Source organism: Salminus brasiliensis, chromosome 24 (assembly GCF_030463535.1).
Source record: "Salminus brasiliensis chromosome 24, fSalBra1.hap2, whole genome shotgun sequence".
NCBI classification, from domain to species: Eukaryota; Metazoa; Chordata; class Actinopteri; order Characiformes; family Bryconidae; genus Salminus; species Salminus brasiliensis.
The window spans coordinates 28,519,332-28,541,393 of record NC_132901.1 but is presented as its reverse complement, the minus strand read 5'-3'; the positions used below and the strand labels follow the sequence as shown (position 1 = coordinate 28,541,393).

Sequence of the window (22,062 nt, the reverse complement as noted above, 5' to 3'; positions counted from 1 at the left end):
CATATTTAATGATATTAGGTATTATTATTATTATTAATAATAATATTTGGGATGAAAGTTGATCCTTATTCTGTCCACTGTACAACACATTTCTATAAGACCTGTAGTACCACCTCCTCAGCTTTATTAAAGCCCATGTGTACATTTTCAGTGTTACTGAGAGTCATGTTATGAGGTTAGTATAAAGCTCTTCTGACTTTCATTTTACCTAGTTTTGGTGATGGGGGCCTGGGGGCCAGTAATCTCTCTCTGTCTGTTACACCAGCTGATCTCTACACACTGCTTTAATCTGCCATAACTTCCATAAATCAGACATCCATAACATTCAGCTTCTGGAATTCTAATTAGCAGCTACTTTTTCTATTAAATATCCTAGTAAGTGACCTAGTAAGTTAGTAAACTGCACTAAATTGTTAGTAAACTCAATTTTAATTGTTAAAATGTGCTGAAACAGTTTTTACAGGCATTTATTCTTTACTACATCCCTAATTTGAATAATTTGCAATTCAGTGAACTTTCAAACAGTCCTGTAAAGTGAAGCTGCTGCTCACCTTATACTGAAGAGTGCAGTCAGACAGCAGACATCAGTCAGGGAGGTCTTAGTCCATCAGCTGATCTCTCCACACTGCCATAAATCAGACTTCCATAACATACAGCTTTGGTAACATGATAAGATCTGATCTAATTAGCAGGTATTTGTCTTTTTAATATCCTAGCAAATGATAAAAGTGTTTAAACAGTTTTACAGGCATTTATTCTTATAAAAATGTGTTTATTCTTGTGGAGTTCACCCTGAATTACAGTACAAGTGAACTTTCAGACAGTCCTATAAAGTGAAGCTGCTGCTCACCTTATAATGAAGAGTGCAGTCAGACAGCAGACATCAGTCAGAGAGGTCTCAGTCTGCCCCCTGCTGGACAAAACACATTACTACACCATCGTTTCTCCACTCCCCACTTTCCTGTGAAGGGTCTATCTCACAGAAAAAAAAATCTGATCTGACAGCATAAACCATTGCTGTCAGACCTAAACCTTGTATCTGTTTTTCCTGTCTGTCAGTAGTCTATCTCTGCCTGTTACATCAGCTGATATCTCCACACTGCTTTTATCTCACAGTTTAATAAATAAATAAACAAACAAAAACACAAATGACACTTTACAAACTAACTGTTATGTTTCGAATCAAGTATTATAACATTATACATTCATTTTATATTATTTAAGAGTATGGGCTATACACCAATGAGCCAAAACAGCTCCTTCTAAAGACCTCTGAAAGTGGTATCTGTGGTATCTGTGGTAAGGGGTCAGCTGTGGCTCTCTGAACAGTGTAGAAGGGGGTAATGCCCTGTGTTGGGACACATTCTGCTCGTGACCATGGTTAAACACTTAATTAGGTACTCCGGACACCTGGTTCCTCTCACCATCTCGATAAACAATTCTCTCCGTAATTCTTTCATTATTTCTGTTAATTTCTCATCAAATATATATTATGTTTTGTAATTATGCAGGAATCTTAAAAAGGGGAAACATCTGTCAGCTCAGGACAAAGAAGAATCAGTGACAAAAAGATAATACATTTTAATAATTTGTTTTCTACAAAAATACAGTTTAAAAAGTTATTTTAGTAAAAAAAAAAGCTTGTGTGGTAACATTTTACTAAACACTTTAAATGGAAAAATACAAAGTCAAATAAACAGGTTATATGAGCCATGTTTTACAGTACAGTACAGTAAGGAAAGATTTACACTGCATTCACAACATATCAGTAGAAGAAACTGAAAACTGAAACTGAAACGGTTTGCCTGACCTTTAGTGACCTCTTTACCTCCAGGACCTAATAAACTGAGCTCACTGCATGAGCTATCTTATCTTACTCCGTATATCTAATCATCTGAACTAAAGGGATCTTGATGCTGTAATACTGCATATTAGAGAATCAGGTCTTGAGTGTCAGTCACAGTTCAGGAAATGTGAGATTTTTTTATAGAAGCTGATCAATCATCTACACAAACTCTGATCTGCTCCAGTCAGTTCTTTAACCAGCGGAGTCTCATGTCTTAGCAGACTCTTATAAAACCTCTCCTCCAGTCTCTGCCCTCCAGTCAGGAAAGAGTAGATTTTCCTCATCTTCTCCTGTGAGGTTTTACTTTCAGTAATGATGGAGTACTTCTCATCTCCAATTAAATCCTTTAGGTCATCTGCAATAGGGGTCACTAATGAGACCTTCTGAATGAGCGCAGTCCTGTGTTTATTCACAAACCACACAGCTGGAAACAGGGAAGGGAGAACATCCAAACATAATCAGTGGAAACACAGGTGTTTCTTAAACATTTCCAGGCCATTCTGACTTTGCACAGTTCTGTATATTTTGGGTGAACTTACCGTATTCCTTGGATGGATCTTTTTGTCTGTCTATAAAAATAAACACACACACTCATAGTATTTTGTTCATACAAATGTATAAATATACAGGAAACAAGTTTACAAGGACAAGGGGACTCTGATCTCAGGACATCCCTCTGGGTAACCAGATCTATAAATGTAGTCCAGAACCTATAATTGAACCTATGCAGACTATGTAATAGAACCTATGCGGACTATGTAATAGAACCTATGTGGACTATGTAATTGAACTTATGCAGACTATGCAGTTTACTGACACTTACCACTGCAAGTGAAACTGTAAGCCTTCCTGTATTCCTCTAAAATACAAGAAACAGACAATTATGCACATTTACAGCAGTTTAAATGTAGAGCTCCTACATGTGAATCATGTTACACCAGTAGAAGAATGTTGAGTTAGGAGTCTTTGAGTGTAGAGTGGTGTGCTTGCCTGGCCAGTGAACTGACCCTGGTCTGCCCTAGGGCTGAAGAGTTCCCACTACGCTACACCAACCAATATTAAATGATGCTCCCGTACAGATTCCTTCCTTTCATTAATTAAATTCGATTCCCGGGCTCGGCAAGCTGCCACTGTTGGGCACTGTTTGAGCAAGGCCCTTTACCCTCTCTGCTCCCCGGGCGCTGGAGTTGGCTGCCCACCGCTTTGGGTGTGTGTGTGTGTGTGTGTGTACTCACTGCCCCTAACACATGTGTGTGTGTGTGAGTGTGTGTTCACTACCAGATGGGTTAAATGCGGAGGACACATTTCGCTGTACAGTGCACAGTGACAAATACGTGCACCTTTACCTTTTTAAATGTAGCTATAAGTATAAGAAATTTGCGTATAGACTGGAAGACTCCTGGTCACACCCCACATTCCCCTGTATAAACACAGAACCTGTTTGCTGTTGGATTTACCTGCTCGAATTTCTGCAACCCAAACTTCATCCATCTTATCATTAATCAACTGAAGCTCAATGTCCTCTTCTGCATGTTTTACGTAAATCTCAAAGAAATTAATAGGGGAGTGTCTCAGCTTCAGACTCTAAAGAAAAGATTGACAGGTACAAGGTTTCAGTTTTAATGTACATGCACAGAAATGTAGCTGTTCTGGGTAATAATAAAAATACCTCAGGATTAATCTTAGAACAAAAGGGGTTGTTTTCCTTCTTTGTCTGAATTGAGAACCAGCTGTTCGTTTGCAGAGATTTTCTTGGAGCTGGTTTTAAGATTTTTACAGAGTCTTTCTCCTGCCTGTCCACTTCCTGCAGCCAGGATGAGAACAAAGTGCACAGGTATTACAGGTGGAACGGAATTTCATTATCTGGATTATCATTTGATTAATGTTTAAAATTTCATTATTAGGTCAGCAGCCATGAATACTGGCTATTTATTTTATGACCTTCAGTAAAAATGTGCTTTACCTGTATAGTTTTGGGATCACAGGTCACCAAATACACATGAAGGGTCAGGTGGGCAGTCAAGGTTTGGTAGATCAACACCTCACAGTGAACTTTCACAGGGAATCCACTTCTGATCAGCAAGCCTTTAGGTGAGAAGGTGGGGTGGAGAAGCTTGGCATGGGAGCAAGTCAGCTCACACTTCTCCAAGAACATTCCCCCATCCTGAACGTCTAGAACTCTGATCTCGTCTTCCGGGGAGGGGCTCGAACCTGTGAACGTAAAGAGTTTTAGCACCAGTCAACCAGCAGTGAATTTGAGAAGATGATCCTCCAAACCCACGACCTCACCTAAACAGGCAAAATGTGGAAGATGAGCTTCTGTAAGAACACCAGAGACGACGGTGATGTCCATTAAAGGTCCACAAGGTTCAAACTGCATCCTTCTGAGGTCTTCTCTATACGACGCCCAGTCAGCAAAATGATACTTCAGGCTAACATCACCATCACAGACCCAGCGGAGACCAGATACTGAACACTGGTATCTCCCAGCAGGTGAGCTGACCCTGACAGACAAAGCGGTACAAGTACAAGGTGCCAGATGATGTAAGATTGTGTATGTGCTTTTTACATCTTTATACATGAAAGCTTACCAGGGTTGCCAGACTATGGGGACTTCAATAGACATTGTTATCTTGTATGTAGGACCACATTTCAGTGTCAGCACAGCGATAAATGTTTTATGTTAACGTCCACACAACAATAATTTCTATTGTTAGATACATTGTTTTTAATTCATGGTGTTAAGTAACCAATTTTAAATGCTGTACAATGATGGAACTTGATTGCCAACAGTTTTTGATGGATATGTCACTTTGATTTCCAACCATAATTTTACATTTGTATAAAGTTGGGTTTTGGCGTCAACCTAAATTTTAATTTAACTAAAATTCAATGGTTTTTTTGATGTTACAGTGAACATCTTTGTGATGTGAAACTGGGGCCACTGTGTAACTGGGGCTAGATTTTCAGGTGAAAATATCAGTACAGTACATTATATCAGTTATAAATATCAGTCCATTCTGTATAATTTGCACTGGTTATCTAATAAAAACAAACAAAGAAACAAAAAAAACAGAGCAAAACACCTACCTGTAGTGGAGATTTCCATCAGCTTCTGGATCAATCAGCATCCAATTTACTCTGTTCTGCATCATAAACTGTTACACAGTAAATAAACTGTTCACGTTTTAAGAAAGTTTCCGCCAATAACTGATGACTGATGGTTTACTGAGTTTTACTTTTAGTACAGTCTGTGATAAAACTCCCATTTATTTGCAGAATTTCAGCATAACAACCTAAACAGATCTGGACTTTGACTGAAACAGTCAAATATATTTATTCTTTATTTATTTATTAATGCAATAATATTTATAACCAATTAAAATTTGTCCACTTTTTTCAGTGGACTGATGCTGACTGACTGTGATGCTGTAGACTAGAGGTCTTCAAACCTGGACCTTGAATCCAGTTTTCAGGCCTGAACTTTGTAATCCTTGGTAGGTGGACAACATGGACAACAGTTCCATTAACTGTTCCTTTAACTTCTACTGAGAACAAAATCCAGAACTGGTAACTGGAATAAAGGTCCAGATTTGAAGATCTAGGCCTTGAGAGAAGATTTCCTACATATGGTTTGTGCTGCAAATGTGTTCTTGTTCTCAGAAATTCAATGTAAACAAGCAAAACACTATTAATAACACTATTAATAATAATAGATATAAACAAAATCAAAGATTAAAATCATTCTCATATTAGGAATTCAGAGAATTTGAGGGTTAATTGGTTGGTAAAGATTTGAAAAATACAAAGACTGTGATTCAGAGCTTACCTGAAAACTGGAGCACGATGTACAAAAGTTTCTTGAGCCTAAAATGTTTTTATTAAATTATTAAAGAATCGAATGTTCCTCTACAGACTTCAGTAATTAATCATTTACTGTTCTTAGTTACACTGTGGAAAAGAGAGAGACAGACAAGCACTGTATCACTGTATTTACAAACACTGCACTTACTTTCAGGGCTGTCAATTTCTTCTGTCTGGTCAGGAGCTGTTTTTGACATAGCCTCCATTACCCCTTCCATTTTAACCATTGGAGCCTTGCACTCTTTCCAGACAGTCCTCGTCAGGGCTGGAGGTTAAGAACCAAAATAATTTAGGGCTGGAGGTGAGGACTCAGTCTCAGTCTGTTTTACCACAAAGTCAATTTAAAAGAAAGAACTGCTTGACCAGGTTTAAGATTTTCTCATTTACACCTTTAAATAAGGGATACAGCAACACTACTGCTTCCCTCTAATACCTGGTCCTTAAATATCTACCAGTACCAAACTACTCTATAGATCTACTCTATAGGGGCCTATAGATCCTGATATTTACGTACTTACTGCACATGTTCTCTTATGAACTATTACACTGCATGTCCAAAGCTAGAGTTGCACCCTTTGCTGACACAGATGTAGTCCCTGTAGAGAAGTACTGCCAATAGAATAGGACTCTCTGGAGCAGATCAACATCATGAACCTATTGGCTCCATGCTGCCTAATGCCAGGAATGGGGTTAGGAAGTTATAAACCCCCCCCCCCCCAGAATTGAGCTGGGAATGATGGTGGTGGAGCTCCATCCAGTACTTTTGGGTTCACCAATGCTCTTGTCATTAAATGCAATCAAATCTTCACAGCAATGTTCCTCCTAAATCTAGTAGAAACTCTTCTTCTCTGGACAGTAGAGACAGTTACTCCAACTAAAGCAGGAGATTTTAGACTTAGAGGTTAGACTTAGAGGTATCTTTGAATTTTAGCCTTTTCAAACTAGCTGAGGTTTTTCTTAAGTAAATAGCAAAGCACTTTTGTAAGTCGCTCTGGATAAGAACGTGAATGTAATTTTTCTCACCAGGAGAGAAAAAGGGTCCTTCCATTACGTCTGCAGAGCAGTAAAGGTTAAAGGTCAGAATCACAAATAATTGTTTTTCTGTCTTTGTGTAAAAACACAGAACTGTTTACTTACCAACATCACTGGGTTTCCTACTGATCTCATCTGAAGACCACATAAGAACAGCAAAAACTCAGGAGTAATATCACAATTATCATGAATAATATTATATATCAATAATATGAATAATATAAGAACACAATCTGGTTGTACAGGTGGGTTATTCTACCTGGTCGTAGGTAAGCTGTCCACACTGATTTCTTTTCTTCAGTCATTAAATTTAAAAAAATGTAATTTTCTGCATCCTTAATGTACAGCTTGAAAAACTTTGGGGCTTTGCTGGTGTATCTGAATTTCAGCTTCTGCAGAGAAAGAAGGGAGAAAGAGAGGGATTTTAGAACACACATTGAGCCTTTCATTAAAAATAGCTGTAGCAGAATAAAGCAGAATATGGAGATACAGCTTCCATGTGAAATTATTCAACCCCCATTACAAATTAGGTTTATTAGCAAAATGTACATATTTTTAGCAAACCAATCAAACAAGAGCAATTTAAATATCTTAGCCCAACTAATAGAAGTGCAGAAAGGTGTAAATATAATATAGTTTATTTTTAAATATAAATAATTGTGTGTTCACAGAGGAAAGCCTGGAGTGTCTGCCTTCCTTGTTACACTTCAGTTCCCTCTTATGTCCTTTTGTGTTTAGTGTTCATTTTCCCACCTTTTCCCTCACCCTAGATGCACAGTTTTTTCACCCATTTCTAGTACACATGTGGACAAAATTGTTGGCACCCCTCGGTTAATGAAAGAAAAGCCCACAAAGGTCACAGAAATAACTTGAATCTGACAAAAGTCATAATAAATAAAAATGCTATGAAAATGAACCAATGAAAGTCAGACATTGCTTTTCAGCCATGCTTCAACAGAATTATAAAAAAAAATAAACTCATAAAACAGGCCTGGACAGAAATGATGGTACCCTTAACTTAATATTTTGTTGCTCAACATTTTGAGGCAATCACTGCAGTCAAACGATCCCTGTAACTGTCGATGAGACTTCTGCACCTCTCAGCAGGTATTTTGGCCCACTCCTCATGAGCAAACTGCTCCAGTTGTCTCAGGTTTGAAGGCTGCCTTTTCCAGACGGCATGTTTCAGCTCCTTCCAAAGATGCTCAATAGGATTTAGGTCAGGGCTCATAGAAGGTCACTTCAGAATAGTTCAATGTTTTCCTCTTCCTCTTTAGCTGTGTGTTTTGGGTCATTATCCTGTTGCAAGACCCATGACCTGCGACTGAGACCAAGCTTTCTGACACTGGGCAGCACATTTCTCTCTAGAATCCCTTGATAGTCTTGAGATTTCATTGTACCCTGCACAGATTCAAGACACCCTGAGCCAGATGCAGCAAAGCAGCCCCAGTACATAACAGAGCCTCCTCCATGTTTTACAGTAGGGGCAGTGTTCTTTTCTTGATATGATTCATTTTTCCATCTGTGAACATAGCTGCTGAGCTGCTGATGTGCCTTGAGAGCTGATGTGCCTTGGCACAAGAATTTGGCCTACATCCAAATGTCTTAATCCGTGCCAGATCAGGTAGGGATTGTTCTTCACTCGGTTTGATTTTGTATTTTCCAACCAGGCTGGATTAGCCAGACCAACATCAAGCCCGATGCTCTCTCTCACCAGTGGGAATCCCCTCCTCTATCGAACATGCCCACAACCATAGTTTCTGAAACCCAGATTGTGGCTCTCATCCAATGGGGACCAGATGACGAGGTCAAGCGAGCCCACCTCATTGAACCGGGTGGTGGCCCCCTGGATCAGCTGTATGTACCCGGGCCTGTCAGGGAACAGGTACTTCAGTGAGACCATGCGTCCTCCCAGGCATCCCACCCAGGGGCTACACACATGCTTGAACTTCTGTGACGGCAATTCTGGTGGCCCAGCATGAAGAGGGACGTGCTTGCTCATGTAACCTCATGTTTGTTGTTCTCCCAATGTAAAGACCCTAGAACCAGACTTACTGGTCTGCTGCTCCCACTGGCCGTTCCCTTGCCTCCCATCTGTCCCTTGACTTTATCACAGGGTTGCCCCCGTCACTTGACAACACTGTGATTCTGGTTGTTGTGGACCGGTTCTTCAAGGCTGGCAGCTTCGTGGCTCTCCTGAAGCTGCCATCAGCTAGTGAACTGGTCCGTGTTCACAAACTACCCCTGGAACTCATATCAAACTGGAGGCCTCAATTCACCAGCCGGTTCTGGGGAGCCTTCTGCTGACTGTTGGGGACAGAGGTCAGGCTCTCGTCTGGCTTCCACCCCCAGTCTAATGGCAAGACAAAGAGGGTCAATCGGGACTTGGAGTATACCCTCTGATGTCTGGCCTCCTCCTCACCAGCTACCTGGTCTGAACAACTCATTTGGGCAGAGTGTGCACATAATACCCTCTGGCACTCGTCCCTGAGAATGTCACCCTTTGAGTGCCAGGACGGATATGTGCCGCCCATGTTCCCTGGACAGGGATCGGGGGTCCAGTCGGCTGATCAAATGGTCAGGCAGAAAGCTATTCTGCCTGACCACTTGTCAGACAGAATAGCTTGTCTCCTGTCTATTGCTCCAACCTATCGCCTTGGCCAACGGGTTTGGCTTTCAGCTAAAGATCTGACCTTGTGTACTGTCCCCCCGCAAGTTGGCTGCTCATTACATCAGACGGTTCATATGTGACTGATATGTGTTTTGCTTCAACAGGCTTTTAGTGTCTGACAAGTTCCCACTTTTGGTCAAATACTGGAAACGGAAAGTTTATATGTTCAACTGCAGCAGAGATCATGTTGCTTGTATAATAAAACTATAATTAAATAAAAAATAAATAAAATCTCAAATAATAAAAAGAGCTAAAAAGAGCAATAAAACTGAATATTTGTTGGATATTTGGAGAAATACTGACCAGCAGCATAAATATATTAATACTTTAACTCAAAACCTAGTATAGAGACCAAAAAGAGCTTTAGGGCTGATACTGAATGTGTCTTTGATAAATTTACCCGAGGTGTGATTTCAGAGAAGCAGGATGTGCTGATGATGTAGTGCTTCTTTATCTGCAGAGGGACGTTTGTTCCTGGCCTTGAGATCTTCACACTACCCTTCTCTCTTTTCTCTACAGACTTCAGAGAAAACACGCCTGATTACAGAGAGCTGAACACCACACCTAGCACAGAGCTCTGATAGTACCATCCTCACCTCTTTCATTTTCAAATCCCATGGAACCAGGTACACATGAAGGGTCAGGTGAGCAGCGGAAGTGCGGTAGATCAGCACGTCACAGTGGGCTTTCACAGGGAACCCACTTCTGACCAGAACACCATTTGGCATGAACGTGGGGTTTGGCAGAAGTGCATGGAAGCGTGAAACCTCACATATCTCTGAAGAGACTCCAGTGTTTTCTTCACGGAGAACTCTGACCTCACTCCACTGGTGAAAACCTGTAGAACGAATTTCAGTGAGAACCTCTTCAGAAGTCCTGTGATTTCAGATGTAACACTATGATTGATAATTTACATTATATATTTTAGTGGACTTTACCTAAACAGAGGAAGTGTGGTAGATGGACAGCAGCGAGTTCCCCCAAGATGACTTTGATGTCCATTAAAGGACCACAAGGAATAAATCCCTCCTTTTCCAGAAATTCACTAAAATGATCCCAGTCACCCAAACAGTATTCTAGTTCAGCTGGACAGGAGTTCTCCCAGCGAAGACCAGTGACTCTGCACTGGTATCTGCCAGGCGTGACCATGATCCTGGAGAATTAAACACAAAAGCTGAATTCTTAAAAACAACAGCAGCTGATTTAGTACATATTTCATATACAATATAATATTAATACAAATAATAAAATGGTTCAAAATATTTATCATCATTTATATATTGTTTTTGTTTCCCTATTTCTCTGACATAATGTAATTGTTAATTATTTATTCATACTGAAGACTCTAAACTGCAGAGTCTGGACTTTGGTTCTTTTTGTTGGAGCAAAATGAAACAAAATGTATGACAGTACCTGTACTTTACAGTTCCATCTACTAGAGAAGTTCTATCTGGTTCAATTAGTTTCCAACCTGTTGAGTTCTGGATAAGAACAAACCAAAACATTTAGATAATTTTGGGGAGCACATAACTCACACAATACTCACCAATATCCCTCCCTTATTTAAATATACTTGCATGTAACGTTATTTATCATATTTATAATAAGTTATGTGACACATTATAACTATAAATGCATGCACTTCAAATTGACCCAATTTAAATATGTGCACTGATTGCACATTAGTAAAATTAATAGTCTTTTCTGTATTTTAGTTACATTTACATTTAATGCATTTAGCAGAAGCTCTTCTCCAGAGCGACTTACAAAAGTGCTTCGCTATTTGCCCAAGAATAACCTCAGTTGGTTTAAATAGTCTAATAATTCAAAGATGCCTCTAAGTTTAGACTCTACCAAACACAAGTCAGTAAGGTGACCACTCTGCTATTCACCCAAGTACAAAGTTGATTCCCTTTGGTAAAAACAATGTTATTTAACATGCTATTAATATAAAAACTAGTGGAACAGAGTTGATTTCTAAACTAATAATAATGTTCTGAAATGAGTGTCCATCACTGCTTTACACACAACTTCAGGAGAAGTCCTGCAGGCTGGATTTGAGGTAAAAAAAAGGTAAAGTGACTGTAATTCAGAGCTTACCTCGACATGTGAGCAGAAGCTACAAAACCACCCTGGGGAAAAAATAGTAAAGGTTATTATTTTAATCAATAAAAATCCATGAATTATAGAATATTATTTCCTGCTTTAACTCAGGGGAAGCTTCCCATTCCAACTGGGGTCCAGGGATGAAATAATGATTATAAGCTGCTGGATCGGAAATACACATCTATAAATTAATGACACAGTACATAACTTTACACAACCTTAAGAAGGTTACACAACACTTCCTTTAGACATCATCAGACCTCACTTTACATTTACATTGTAATTTCACTTATTTATGGAGCAGTTACCCAACATGTAAGTCATATATATGAAAAAATAACTGCCCTCTTAAAATCGATAACCTGCTCCATGATCTTTATCAGCAATAAATGCAACCAATACTTCTAATAATTTAAATAATTGCAACCAATACTTCTAATAATTTTCTAATAATAAAAAAAGTCATTTTTATTGTTGTAGAGCCTTTCTAACCAGTTCCTCTCTGCTTTAATTCAGGTATACTGGGAGAGAATTAAGTGCATAATTAAGTCATTGTCTCTACTGGGTCCAGTCAGGACTTAGAATGGGGCACTGCAAAACACACATTCTGCTTATTTTCAGCTGGTTCACCAGTTCAGAAGCAGGTGACACCGGACAACATCCCTGGCAGAATGCTCAGGGAATGTGCAGACCAGTTGATAAATGTTCTCACTGACATCTTTAACATCACCCTGAGCAGCTCCACAGTCCCAATGTGCCTCAAAACCACCACCAAAGTCCACCGTGTCCTGCCTTAATGACTACCGTCCCGTTGCACTCACTCTCATCCTTATGAAGTGCTTCGAGAAGCTAGTCATGAGGAACATCAAGACTCAACTGCCCCCTTAACTGGACCCCCTGCAATTTGCATATCGTTCCAACCGCTCCACGGACGATGTCATCACCATCATAAAGTTTGCTGATAACACAACAGTGCTGGGTATCATCAGCAAAGGCGACGAGTCAACATACAGAGAAGAGGTGCAGCAGCTGACAGACTGGTGTAAAGTCAACAACCTTCACCTGAATGTAGACAAGACCAAGGAGATGGTTGTTGACTTCAGGAGAGCATGACACAACCACTCTCCACTCAAAATCGACGGGTCCTCTGTCCCGCTATACCCCATAACCCCCCCTCCCCCCATATAAATTCCCGGTCTACTGCTAACCCCTTGTGTTTTTCCCTCCTGCTCTGGGGCCTTGCGTTTCTGACTGTTTACCTGCAGGACTTCTCACTTTTTCGTCTTTTTGTATTGTCATTTTTTGTCTTAATTCAGTTTTGTTTTATTGTTGTTTTTATTACAGTTTTGTTTTTTACTGTTATTATCCATTGTCGACCTGAAGAGGAGGGGTCCCCTCGATTCCCTGAGTCTTGGTTCCTCTCAAGGTTTTTTCCTCTCAACCTGAGGGAGTTTTTTCATGCCACTGTTGACCGCTGACACTAGCTTGCTCAAAAGAAGCTCAGTTCTGGCTTTTCTTTGGCGCAGTGTAAACATTTTAAAGCATGTGGACTGCATCATTCTGACAGCGAACTTAAGTATAAGTGAGGTTCCTTTCTGCAGGGCCAGCTGCACTCAGGTTAGAAGTCTTACTTTCTCAGGCGAGGGATTTACATGTTGAATGATTTTGCTCCTTAAATAAATTAAATAATTCAAGGATTCAAGGATTCAAGGAGACTTTATTGTCATTCGCATCACATGTGGTACATGGGGTGGAACGAAATTGTGGTACCCAAGGACCCAGTTTTACCCAGACAGCAGTACTTAAATAAATAAAATATACATAAATATATAAAAATATATGTAAAAATGAAAATAAAATACAGAGAGAAGAGCATCAGTAAATGGAGAAGGTAGCAGCAGAGTGTATTTAAAGTGACTAGTGTCGTCAAAGTGACGTTGCAGTGGTTCCACTAAGTGGCGTTTAAAAGTCTTACAGCTTCCGGAATGAAGCTGTTCCTCAGTCTGTTCGTTCTACACTTAATGCTCCGCAGCCTCCTGCCTGAGGGGAGCGGGACAAACAGTGAGTGTACTGGGTGAGTGGGGTCCTTCATGATGCAGGTAGCCCTCTTCCTGCATCTGGAGGTGTATATGTCCGTGGTGGTGGGGAGGCTGACTCCGACAGACCTCTGTGCAGCCTTCACCACCCTCTGCAGAGCTTTCCTGTCTGCAGCAGAGCAGCTTCCGTGCCACACGTTGATGCTGGAGCATAGGACGCTCTCCACCACACATCTGTAGAAGGAGGTGAGGACCGAGCTCCCGAGCCCAGCTCGCCTCAACCGCCTGAGGAAGTAGAGCCGCTGATGTGCCTTCCTGACCAGGCTGGAAGTGTTGTTGCTCCAGGTGAGGTTGTTGCTCAGGTGAACACCCAAGTACCTGTAGCTGGAGACCACTTCCACCGCAGACCCTCCGACATGCAGGGGGAGGTGGGCATGTCTGCCCCTTCTGAAGTCCACAATCATCTCCTTCGTCTTCTTTATGTTGATGCAGAGGTTGTTCTTTCTGCACCAACCCTCCAGGTGTTCTACCTCCTGCCTGTAGCCAGACTCATCACTGTTTGTGATGCATCCGACCACTGCCGTGTCATCTGCAAACTTCACAATATGACAGCCTGGGTGGATGGGTGAGCAGTCATATGTGAGCAGCGTGAACAAGAGGGGGCTCAACACACAGCCCTGAGGGGAGCCAGTGCTGAGGATTGTGGTGGAGGAGGAGAGGTTGTGGATCCTCACAGACTGCGGCCTGTTGGTCAGGAAGTCCAGGACCCAGTTGCAGAGAGAAGAGCGCAGACCAAGTGAGGAGAGCTTATCTGTCAGGGTCTGGGGTATCATGGTGTTGAAGGCGGAAGTGAAGTCCACAAAGAGCATACGGACATAAGAGTCCTTCTGCTCCAGGTGGGTGAGGGCAGTGTGGACCACAGAGGAAATGGCATCATCTGTGGATCGGTTCCTCCTGTAGGCATACTGGTGTGGGTCCACAGTGACGTCGATGGTGGCTTTGATGTGGGTCATAACCAGTCTTTCAAAGCATTTAGTGACTATCGGCGTGAGAGCTATCGGCCGGTAGTCATTCAGACCTGTCACTGTGGAGCTCTTGGGGACCGGGATGATGGTGGCGGTCTTCAGGCAGGTGGGAACAGCTGCCTGGGTGAGGGAGACATTGAAAATGTCTGCCAGTACCTCGGAGATCTGATCAGCGCACTCCCGTAGTACTCGTCCGTAGTAATCATGTATTTGTAGATGAAAATGTATTTGAAGAGTCTAGTAGTCTAATATTAAATCCTGATTAAAGATCTAAAAAAAAGGTAAATATGTTTTCACAGCACTAAGCGCCATCGTCCTGAACTTTATTATGTAAACTGATTTAACCTCAAATTATATAGAATTATTTTCTGCTTATCCAAAAAGAGGTACCAAGTGCTGGAGAGAGTCTGCTGGATCTGAAATACACCTACAAATGACTCCACTGAGCAGTGACACAGTCTCATCCTTTACTCAGCATCCATGATCTGATCTGAGTCAGTCCATCAGTACATGACAGATTTCGAAGTCTGAACAGTGAGGCCTATTATTCCAGTTAATTCAGTATTCAGAGTTTTAACTTTTTACTCTACAGACTGTGTTTGTGAAACTGAACAATAAAAAAGATGATTTTATGGTACAAAGTTCGCAACACATTAAAAAAATCAATCAATCAATCAAAAAGAATTACCACTTGGTCCTTGAAGCTCAAACCAATCAGACTGGTGTTTTCTAAAATGGACAAACACAATTAATAAAGCTCCTGAAGACTGTTTGTGTAAAACACTGCATTATAAACAATTTAATTAAACTGACAGAACCATAACAGTGTGCTAGACAGTTATTGGGGCTCTATTACCTCTGAGAGACACTTTTAGAGTGAATTTCTTTTTTACTCCACACACTTCCTCCGAGATCTTCACCCTCCTCGTCCTTCTTTACTTCTCAGGTTGTCAAGAAAAAAAGAAAGATCAGTACCTACACTGGACCTCATTCGTGAAATGTGAGCAGGGTAAATTTGAGAGAAAATCATGTGTAAAAACACATAAAAAGTTTGTAGTCTCAAATCATTAAAGTATGAATAAACTCTAGACCTGCCCCTGAGCAGGCGCAAGGTTTGCGTAGTGACTACACATTTATCTCAGGTCTAATTTAACAGAGGGACCCCAGTGAAAGAGGGAATTACCCCAGAATCTTATATAAATGTAATCCGAATATCCTGGGATGATTTACTCTTCCACTGGCACAGACAGCACCTCTACAGATACAGGAATAGGGCGGGGTCTGTTGGACTGGAATGTTACATAAATACAGAAGAATGGGTTTCGGAAATCTGAAGTTTGCTGACCAGCGAGCCTTACTCTCACTCTCAGCTAACAAACTTGTACAACCTCTAAAAATACTAAAGCTCCTTGTGCAGGGCTCTGTCTGATAAATCCAGCAGTTTTACAAGATCAGCCATTTCTACTGGTGGCCATAGCAGACCCTATAACAGAGCAATTAACAGAGCCAATAATAGAGCCAATGACATACCCTATAACAGACCCAATAACAAACCCAATAACATAGCCTATAACAGACCCAATAACAGAGCCTATAACATACCAATAACAGAGCCTATAATAGAGCCAATGACACACCCTATAACAGATCCAATAACAAACCCAATAACAAAGCCTATAACAAACCCTATAACAGACCCCATGACAGACCCAATAACAGAGCCTATAACAGAGCCAATAACAGACCCAGTAACAGACCCAATAACAGACCCTATAACAGAGCCTACAACAGAGCCTACAACAGACCCATTAACAGAGCCAATAACAGACCCTACAACAGACCCTACAACAGAGCCAATAACAGACCCTACAACAGAGCCAATAACAGACCCTATAACAGACCCTACAACAGAGCCAATAACAGAGCCAATAACAGACCCTATAACAGAGCCTACAACAGACCCATTAACAGAGCCAATAACAGACCCTACAACAGACCCTACAACAGAGCCAATAACAGACCCTACAACAGAGCCAATAACAGAGTCTATAACAGACCCTATAACAGACCCTACAACAGAGCCAATAACAGAACCTATAACAGACCCTACAACAGAGCCAATAACAGACCCTATAACATACCCAATAACAGACCCTATAACAAACCCTATAACAGACCCAATAACATACCCAATTACAGACCCTATAACAGATCCAATTACAGACCCAATAACAGAGCCAATAACAGACCCTATAAAAGATCTAATAACAAACCCAATAACAGACCCTATAATCGACACTATAACAGAGCCTATAACAAAGCATATAACAGAGCCTATAACAGGCCCTATAACCGAGCCATTGACAAACCATATAACAGAGCCAATAAAAAACTCAAGAACAGAGCCTATAACAGACCCTATAACAGAGCCAATAACCGAGCCTATAACAGAAGCTCTAACATAGCTTATAACAAACTCTACAACAGAGCCTATAACAGACCCAGTAACAGACCCAAAAACAGAGCCTATAACAGACACTACAACAGACCCAGTAACAGACCCAGTAACAGACCCATTAACAGAGCCAATAACAGACCCAGTAACAGACCCATTAACAGAGCCTATAACAGACCCAGTAACAGACCCAGTAACAGAGCCTATAACAGACCCAGTAACAGACCCAATAACAGACCCAGTAACAGACCCAGTAACAGACCCAATAACAGACCCTATAACAGAGCCTACAACAGACCCATTAACAGAGCCAATAACAGACCCTACAACAGACCCTACAACAGAGCCAATAACAGACCCTACAACAGAGCCAATAACAGACCCTACAACAGAGCCAATAACAGACCCTATAACAGACCCTACAACAGAGCCAATAACAGAGCCAATAACAGACCCTATAACAGAGCCTACAACAGACCCATTAACAGAGCCAATAACAGACCCTACAACAGACCCTACAACAGAGCCAATAACAGACCCTATAACAGACCCTATAACAGACCCTACAACAGAGTCTATAACAGACCCTATAACAGACCCTACAACAGACCCTACAACAGAGCCAATAACAGACCCTACAACAGAGTCTATAACAGACCCTATAACAGACCCTACAACAGACCCTACAACAGAGCCAATAACAGAACCTATAACAGACCCTACAACAGAGCCAATAACAGACCCTATAACAGACCCTACAACAGAGCCAATAACAGAACCTATAACAGCCCTGGAAAAAGCCCTAATAACAGAGCCAATAACAGAGCCATTCCCTCTTTCACTGGGGCTTCTCTGGCAGTTTATTCCTGTCCGGATCAATCAGGTGTGTTTTCTCTGTCATCCTCTAAGAAAATTAGAGGCTGAATTACCTACTGTACCACTGAGCTCTGGATTCGCTCTGTGATAATTCCAGGCAGATGTGGAATTTAGTCTGAGTGCTTGTATCAGATCTCCTCTTATGGACATTAAACGCTTTATGGATCACTGAACAAAAAACTTTCTGAAGGAAAATGAAATCAGCCTGTTGTTGGAACTGTAGCTGTTGGGAATGTGATCACATGAGAACGTGAACATACCAATCGCTCAGCGATTTCACTGCCGTCCAGATGTTATGGTTATGGTTATCGTGAAACGCCCATTTTACTCAATTTCTTCACAGTTTGTTTATGTTTTTACAAAAGGTTTAATGAATGAGGCTCATAATATATAATCCAGAACAGTATTTTAACTGATACACTTCTGTATTCTCTATTTACCTCCACATACAGTTCTTTATTAAAATCATAATTATTATCATGGATAAACTCACACAGGTAAGGTATGTCTATGAGTCTGTGCTCAGATCAGACTGTAATCTGATCTCTAAACATCAGTCATGCCAAAGCATTCTTCACTCCTTCAGTGGATTAAAGTTATATTTAAGGTTAATTTCTAGATGATAACATGTTTGACTGCTCACCTGATTTAGATGAGCAACTCCCCATTTTTCCCTTCACAGGTTCATGCTCAGGGTTCAGAGATCAGATGTGGTGTTGCTTGATCTTCATCAAATAGAACCACAGAAAGGTTTAGTAGAGATGAACAGGAAACTGTTCCTGCACTGATGAAATGCTTTGGTAAATGTGAGGAACACCCTAATTCCCAATCTCACCCGAATGCTGAATTGTTAAAGTTGTTTTTAAGACTTAGGTCTGATCTTTGCTGGAGAACATCCGAACAAGTTGAAGTTGGGCTGAAACTGGAGATTAGACTGATGCTTACCTGGATTCTTGTTTGTCTCAAAAGCCAGAACTGTTTAAATGTTCTAAATGACGATAAAAAGCAGATCTGGTGACGTGTGTCGAGAAGTTCTACCAGTTTCCCTTTCTTTTCTGTGTCGAGAGACTGAGAGACTTCCTGGAATGATGTCATAACCGGGACCTTCATTTAGCCCTCAACCATGCAGAATCTGAGACCCCTCAAAGCTCCACCCACTGCCAGAGTACACACTGCCCTTCCCAAGATTTCATGATATGCTCTGAGAGTGTCCCATCTCTGACCTGTGTAATGTCCAGTGTCTGTCCACTAACAGTAAAGGCACAGTATATGATTAAGGTTGTAGTTAATGAGGGGGTTTACTAAGCACAGGAATATGGAGCCTGGGACCTAAAAGCCTGAAACACACGATCATATACAGGTTAACACCACCACCACAAAAACCCATATCTGGAGCATTTCTACTGGTCTATTTATCACGAAATTCTGATACAGTATAAAGAACAGCTGTCAGATTCTCATTAGGTGCAAAACAAAAAATTTCCATTTCTTTTTACACTTTTGTTTATATATACTTTCATTCTAAATGGAATCAGTTAATATAATTATGCTTATATATATATATATATATATATATATATATATATATATATATATATATATATATATATATATAAAAGAATTTCCCAAAAATCCCTTCAATATAAAGGGAAACAGTAATGTCAATTAAATAATGAAAATATAGAATGTAAAATTAATGGCATAAATATCACCCCCAAACTGACCAACCTAATCTAGCAGAGGTCCAGCAGGCAGTTGGTGCTGGTGGTCTCAGTGGTAGTAAAATGGAGATTGGAGAGTGCAGTGAAAGAGTCTCAGGTGACTGTAGTATGAACACACCTGTCTGGAAGCTCCAGCAACTGGTTAATCAGTGTGTCTGGACAGTCTATAAGCTCATGAAGTTTCGAGATGACAACAAGAGCTTGCTGATGAGGCCATAAAATGTTATTTTAACTGAGAACTAAAAACAAATACACAAGTTTAATAAACAAATAAACAAACAAACAAATAACACATAAATAAGTTTACTTTAAAACTATAACAATTCAGTTTAACCCTGATTAGTTCCTCCTCTTCTAGGGATGTTAGTGGTGGTTTACACCGGGGCACCAGACTGTTTTGGGTTCTGCAGTTAGTTCTGGCCATGCAAGCTGATTGGTTGAGACGCGCTCTAACGGACTGTGTTTTTCACACCACACTGTATCACTCCGCTGAACGCCGTTACTACAGGTCAAACACTGAACCTAGAATCAACCTATCATCAGAAAGAGCTCCAGCCAAACTCAGGGGTGGGGAAGTTGATCTCATTAGCTGGTAGCTCTGTGCAAGGAGTTGGAGAAGTAGCTGCAGGCTTTGAGTTAGTGTAGTTATTAAGGAACTATAATTTGGCGGAAGGACAATGCTAATAAACTAAAAACATAATAAAACGTTTTAAATGCTACATTTACAGCTCAATTTTTTTATTCATTACTTTATTTATTTTCTAAATGCTCAATATTGTGTGTTATCTTGAAGTAATATAATGATTTATCCCAGCTTTGCTGTTGTTTCACTCCCTCAGTCCAGTCTGGCTCAGCTTTGGCACCTCCCTGCAGAAGAACCTCAGAACCTGATACTGGAGACCAGTGGATACTCACTTTTCTCCTATTTACAATTCTGGAGTCAGAGCTGGAGAACCTTGAAGTGTGTAGAGAAGTTCTCCAGTTTCCTGTGAGGCTGAGTTTCACCTGGTATTCGCGTTTCGTCCCTCCTCCTCCTCACAAACAACGTCCTGAGGTCAGTGAAATCTTCTTCTCTAAGCCAGGGTAGAACAGTGATCAGCTACAGTCCCTAAACTCCTGATCCTCCCTTTTCAGAGCTCACCTAATGAGAAGGGAGCGTCTGTAAAGTCTGTAAAATCACTGTTCAAAAACGTAGAAGATTCCCACGGATGAAAACCCTGTTGGTGCTAGATGTAAAGTCCTGAAACCTACTGAAGAACAGAGATGATGAGGAAATCAATAACTACCCAAACAACTTCCTGATACAAATGACTTGACATCAAGACAAGACGAGCATGTTGACCATTACTTTTGGACACAGATGGAATTTGGCCCACACCTTTAACCCATTCGTGTAGTGAACACACACACACACACACACACACACACACACACACACACACACACACACACACTAGTGATCAAACACACACACAGTGAACAGTGAGCACACCAGAGCAGTAGGCAACCATTGCTGTAATGCTCAGAGATGGTGATGGGCCTTTCTCAAGGGTCCAACAGCAGCAGCTTGCTGAACCTGGGTATTAAACCCACAACCCACAGTTACATTTTAATTATTTATTTAGATAAATAAAGTACTACTGTGACGCATCCATGTGACGTACCCCAGCCAATATGCTTATGTGGGGCTCAAATGGGTGGAACGTGGGCTAGGGGGTGGGTTCCAGGTGTCAGGCTCTGAGTGGGTTTGTACATGTGTTGTTACTGGTAACCAATTGGGCTTCCCAAATAGGCCCAATCTCACATGGGTCCCATCTAGGCCCTGTGTGCAGTTTACAACCCAGATGGGGCCCATGTTTAACCCCTCCTGGTCACATCCCTGCCCCTGCTGGGCATCCATATGCGGGGCCAACATGGAACTAATGGAGAAAACTTTCTGATTCCCAGTTGGGCTCCCCATACTGGCCCTACCCCAACCTTTAGGGTTAGTGGGCTTGGGCTTGGAGGAAGGAGATAAACACATCTGCTTTGGTTCAGTGATGAAAACTGATGGTGGTGAAGCTCAGATCCAGTGGCCAGTTTTCCAGAACAACAGCTGGTGGAGAGTGCAATGTGGAGTAATGAGTCTTACGGCCATAACGCACATCTGCACTCGCCAAGTTTCCCTTTAATTAATCAAAGCATTTCATATATTTAACACTAGGTCCTTTACCTGTGGCTACAAAGAGACGCCTTCCCACACTGTCATGTTGAGAAAAGAGTAAAACAAACACCTGTAGGTTAGCAAATATATTTTAATATATAATATAATCATATTTATACTCATTTCAGCACAATGACATAATGGCATCATTTCAGTTTAGTCTAATTTACTCCATCAGAAATTGAATTGACAGATTTCCGTCTCAATGTTGTCACTGCAATAATGCT

The 22,062-nt window shown here is 41.0% G+C and overlaps 2 protein-coding genes across 3 annotated transcripts; both read right to left on the bottom strand.

Moving 5' to 3' along the window:
- Positions 1 to 1,644: 1,644 nt before the first annotated feature.
- LOC140546403 (NACHT, LRR and PYD domains-containing protein 1 homolog) lies at positions 1,645 to 5,464 on the bottom strand. 2 transcript variants are annotated; one of them, XM_072669624.1, is made up of 8 exons: positions 4,937 to 5,464; positions 4,136 to 4,350; positions 3,810 to 4,057; positions 3,516 to 3,650; positions 3,304 to 3,430; positions 2,670 to 2,705; positions 2,386 to 2,415; positions 1,645 to 2,270 (listed from the first exon to the last, which is right to left on the bottom strand). In XM_072669624.1, exons 1-8 carry the CDS (start codon positions 4,999 to 5,001, stop codon positions 2,002 to 2,004), a joined length of 1,125 nt encoding a protein of 374 aa, XP_072525725.1. In that variant the 5' UTR covers positions 5,002 to 5,464; the 3' UTR covers positions 1,645 to 2,001. The 2 variants fall into 2 exon arrangements, with proteins under 2 accessions (XP_072525725.1, XP_072525724.1); XM_072669623.1 differs by lacking the exon at positions 4,937 to 5,464 and having other exon boundaries at positions 4,136 to 4,718.
- On the bottom strand, positions 5,319 to 18,615 carry LOC140546695 (NACHT, LRR and PYD domains-containing protein 1 homolog). Its single transcript, XM_072670078.1, has 14 exons — positions 18,555 to 18,615; positions 15,437 to 15,518; positions 15,269 to 15,309; positions 11,514 to 11,545; positions 10,827 to 10,894; positions 10,352 to 10,566; positions 10,010 to 10,251; positions 9,814 to 9,933; positions 7,002 to 7,134; positions 6,848 to 6,877; positions 6,734 to 6,763; positions 5,859 to 5,975; positions 5,676 to 5,713; positions 5,319 to 5,339 (listed from the first exon to the last, which is right to left on the bottom strand). Exons 1-14 carry the CDS (start codon positions 18,577 to 18,579, stop codon positions 5,319 to 5,321), a joined length of 1,194 nt encoding a protein of 397 aa, XP_072526179.1. The 5' UTR covers positions 18,580 to 18,615.
- Between the last annotated feature and the right edge of the window lie 3,447 nt (positions 18,616 to 22,062).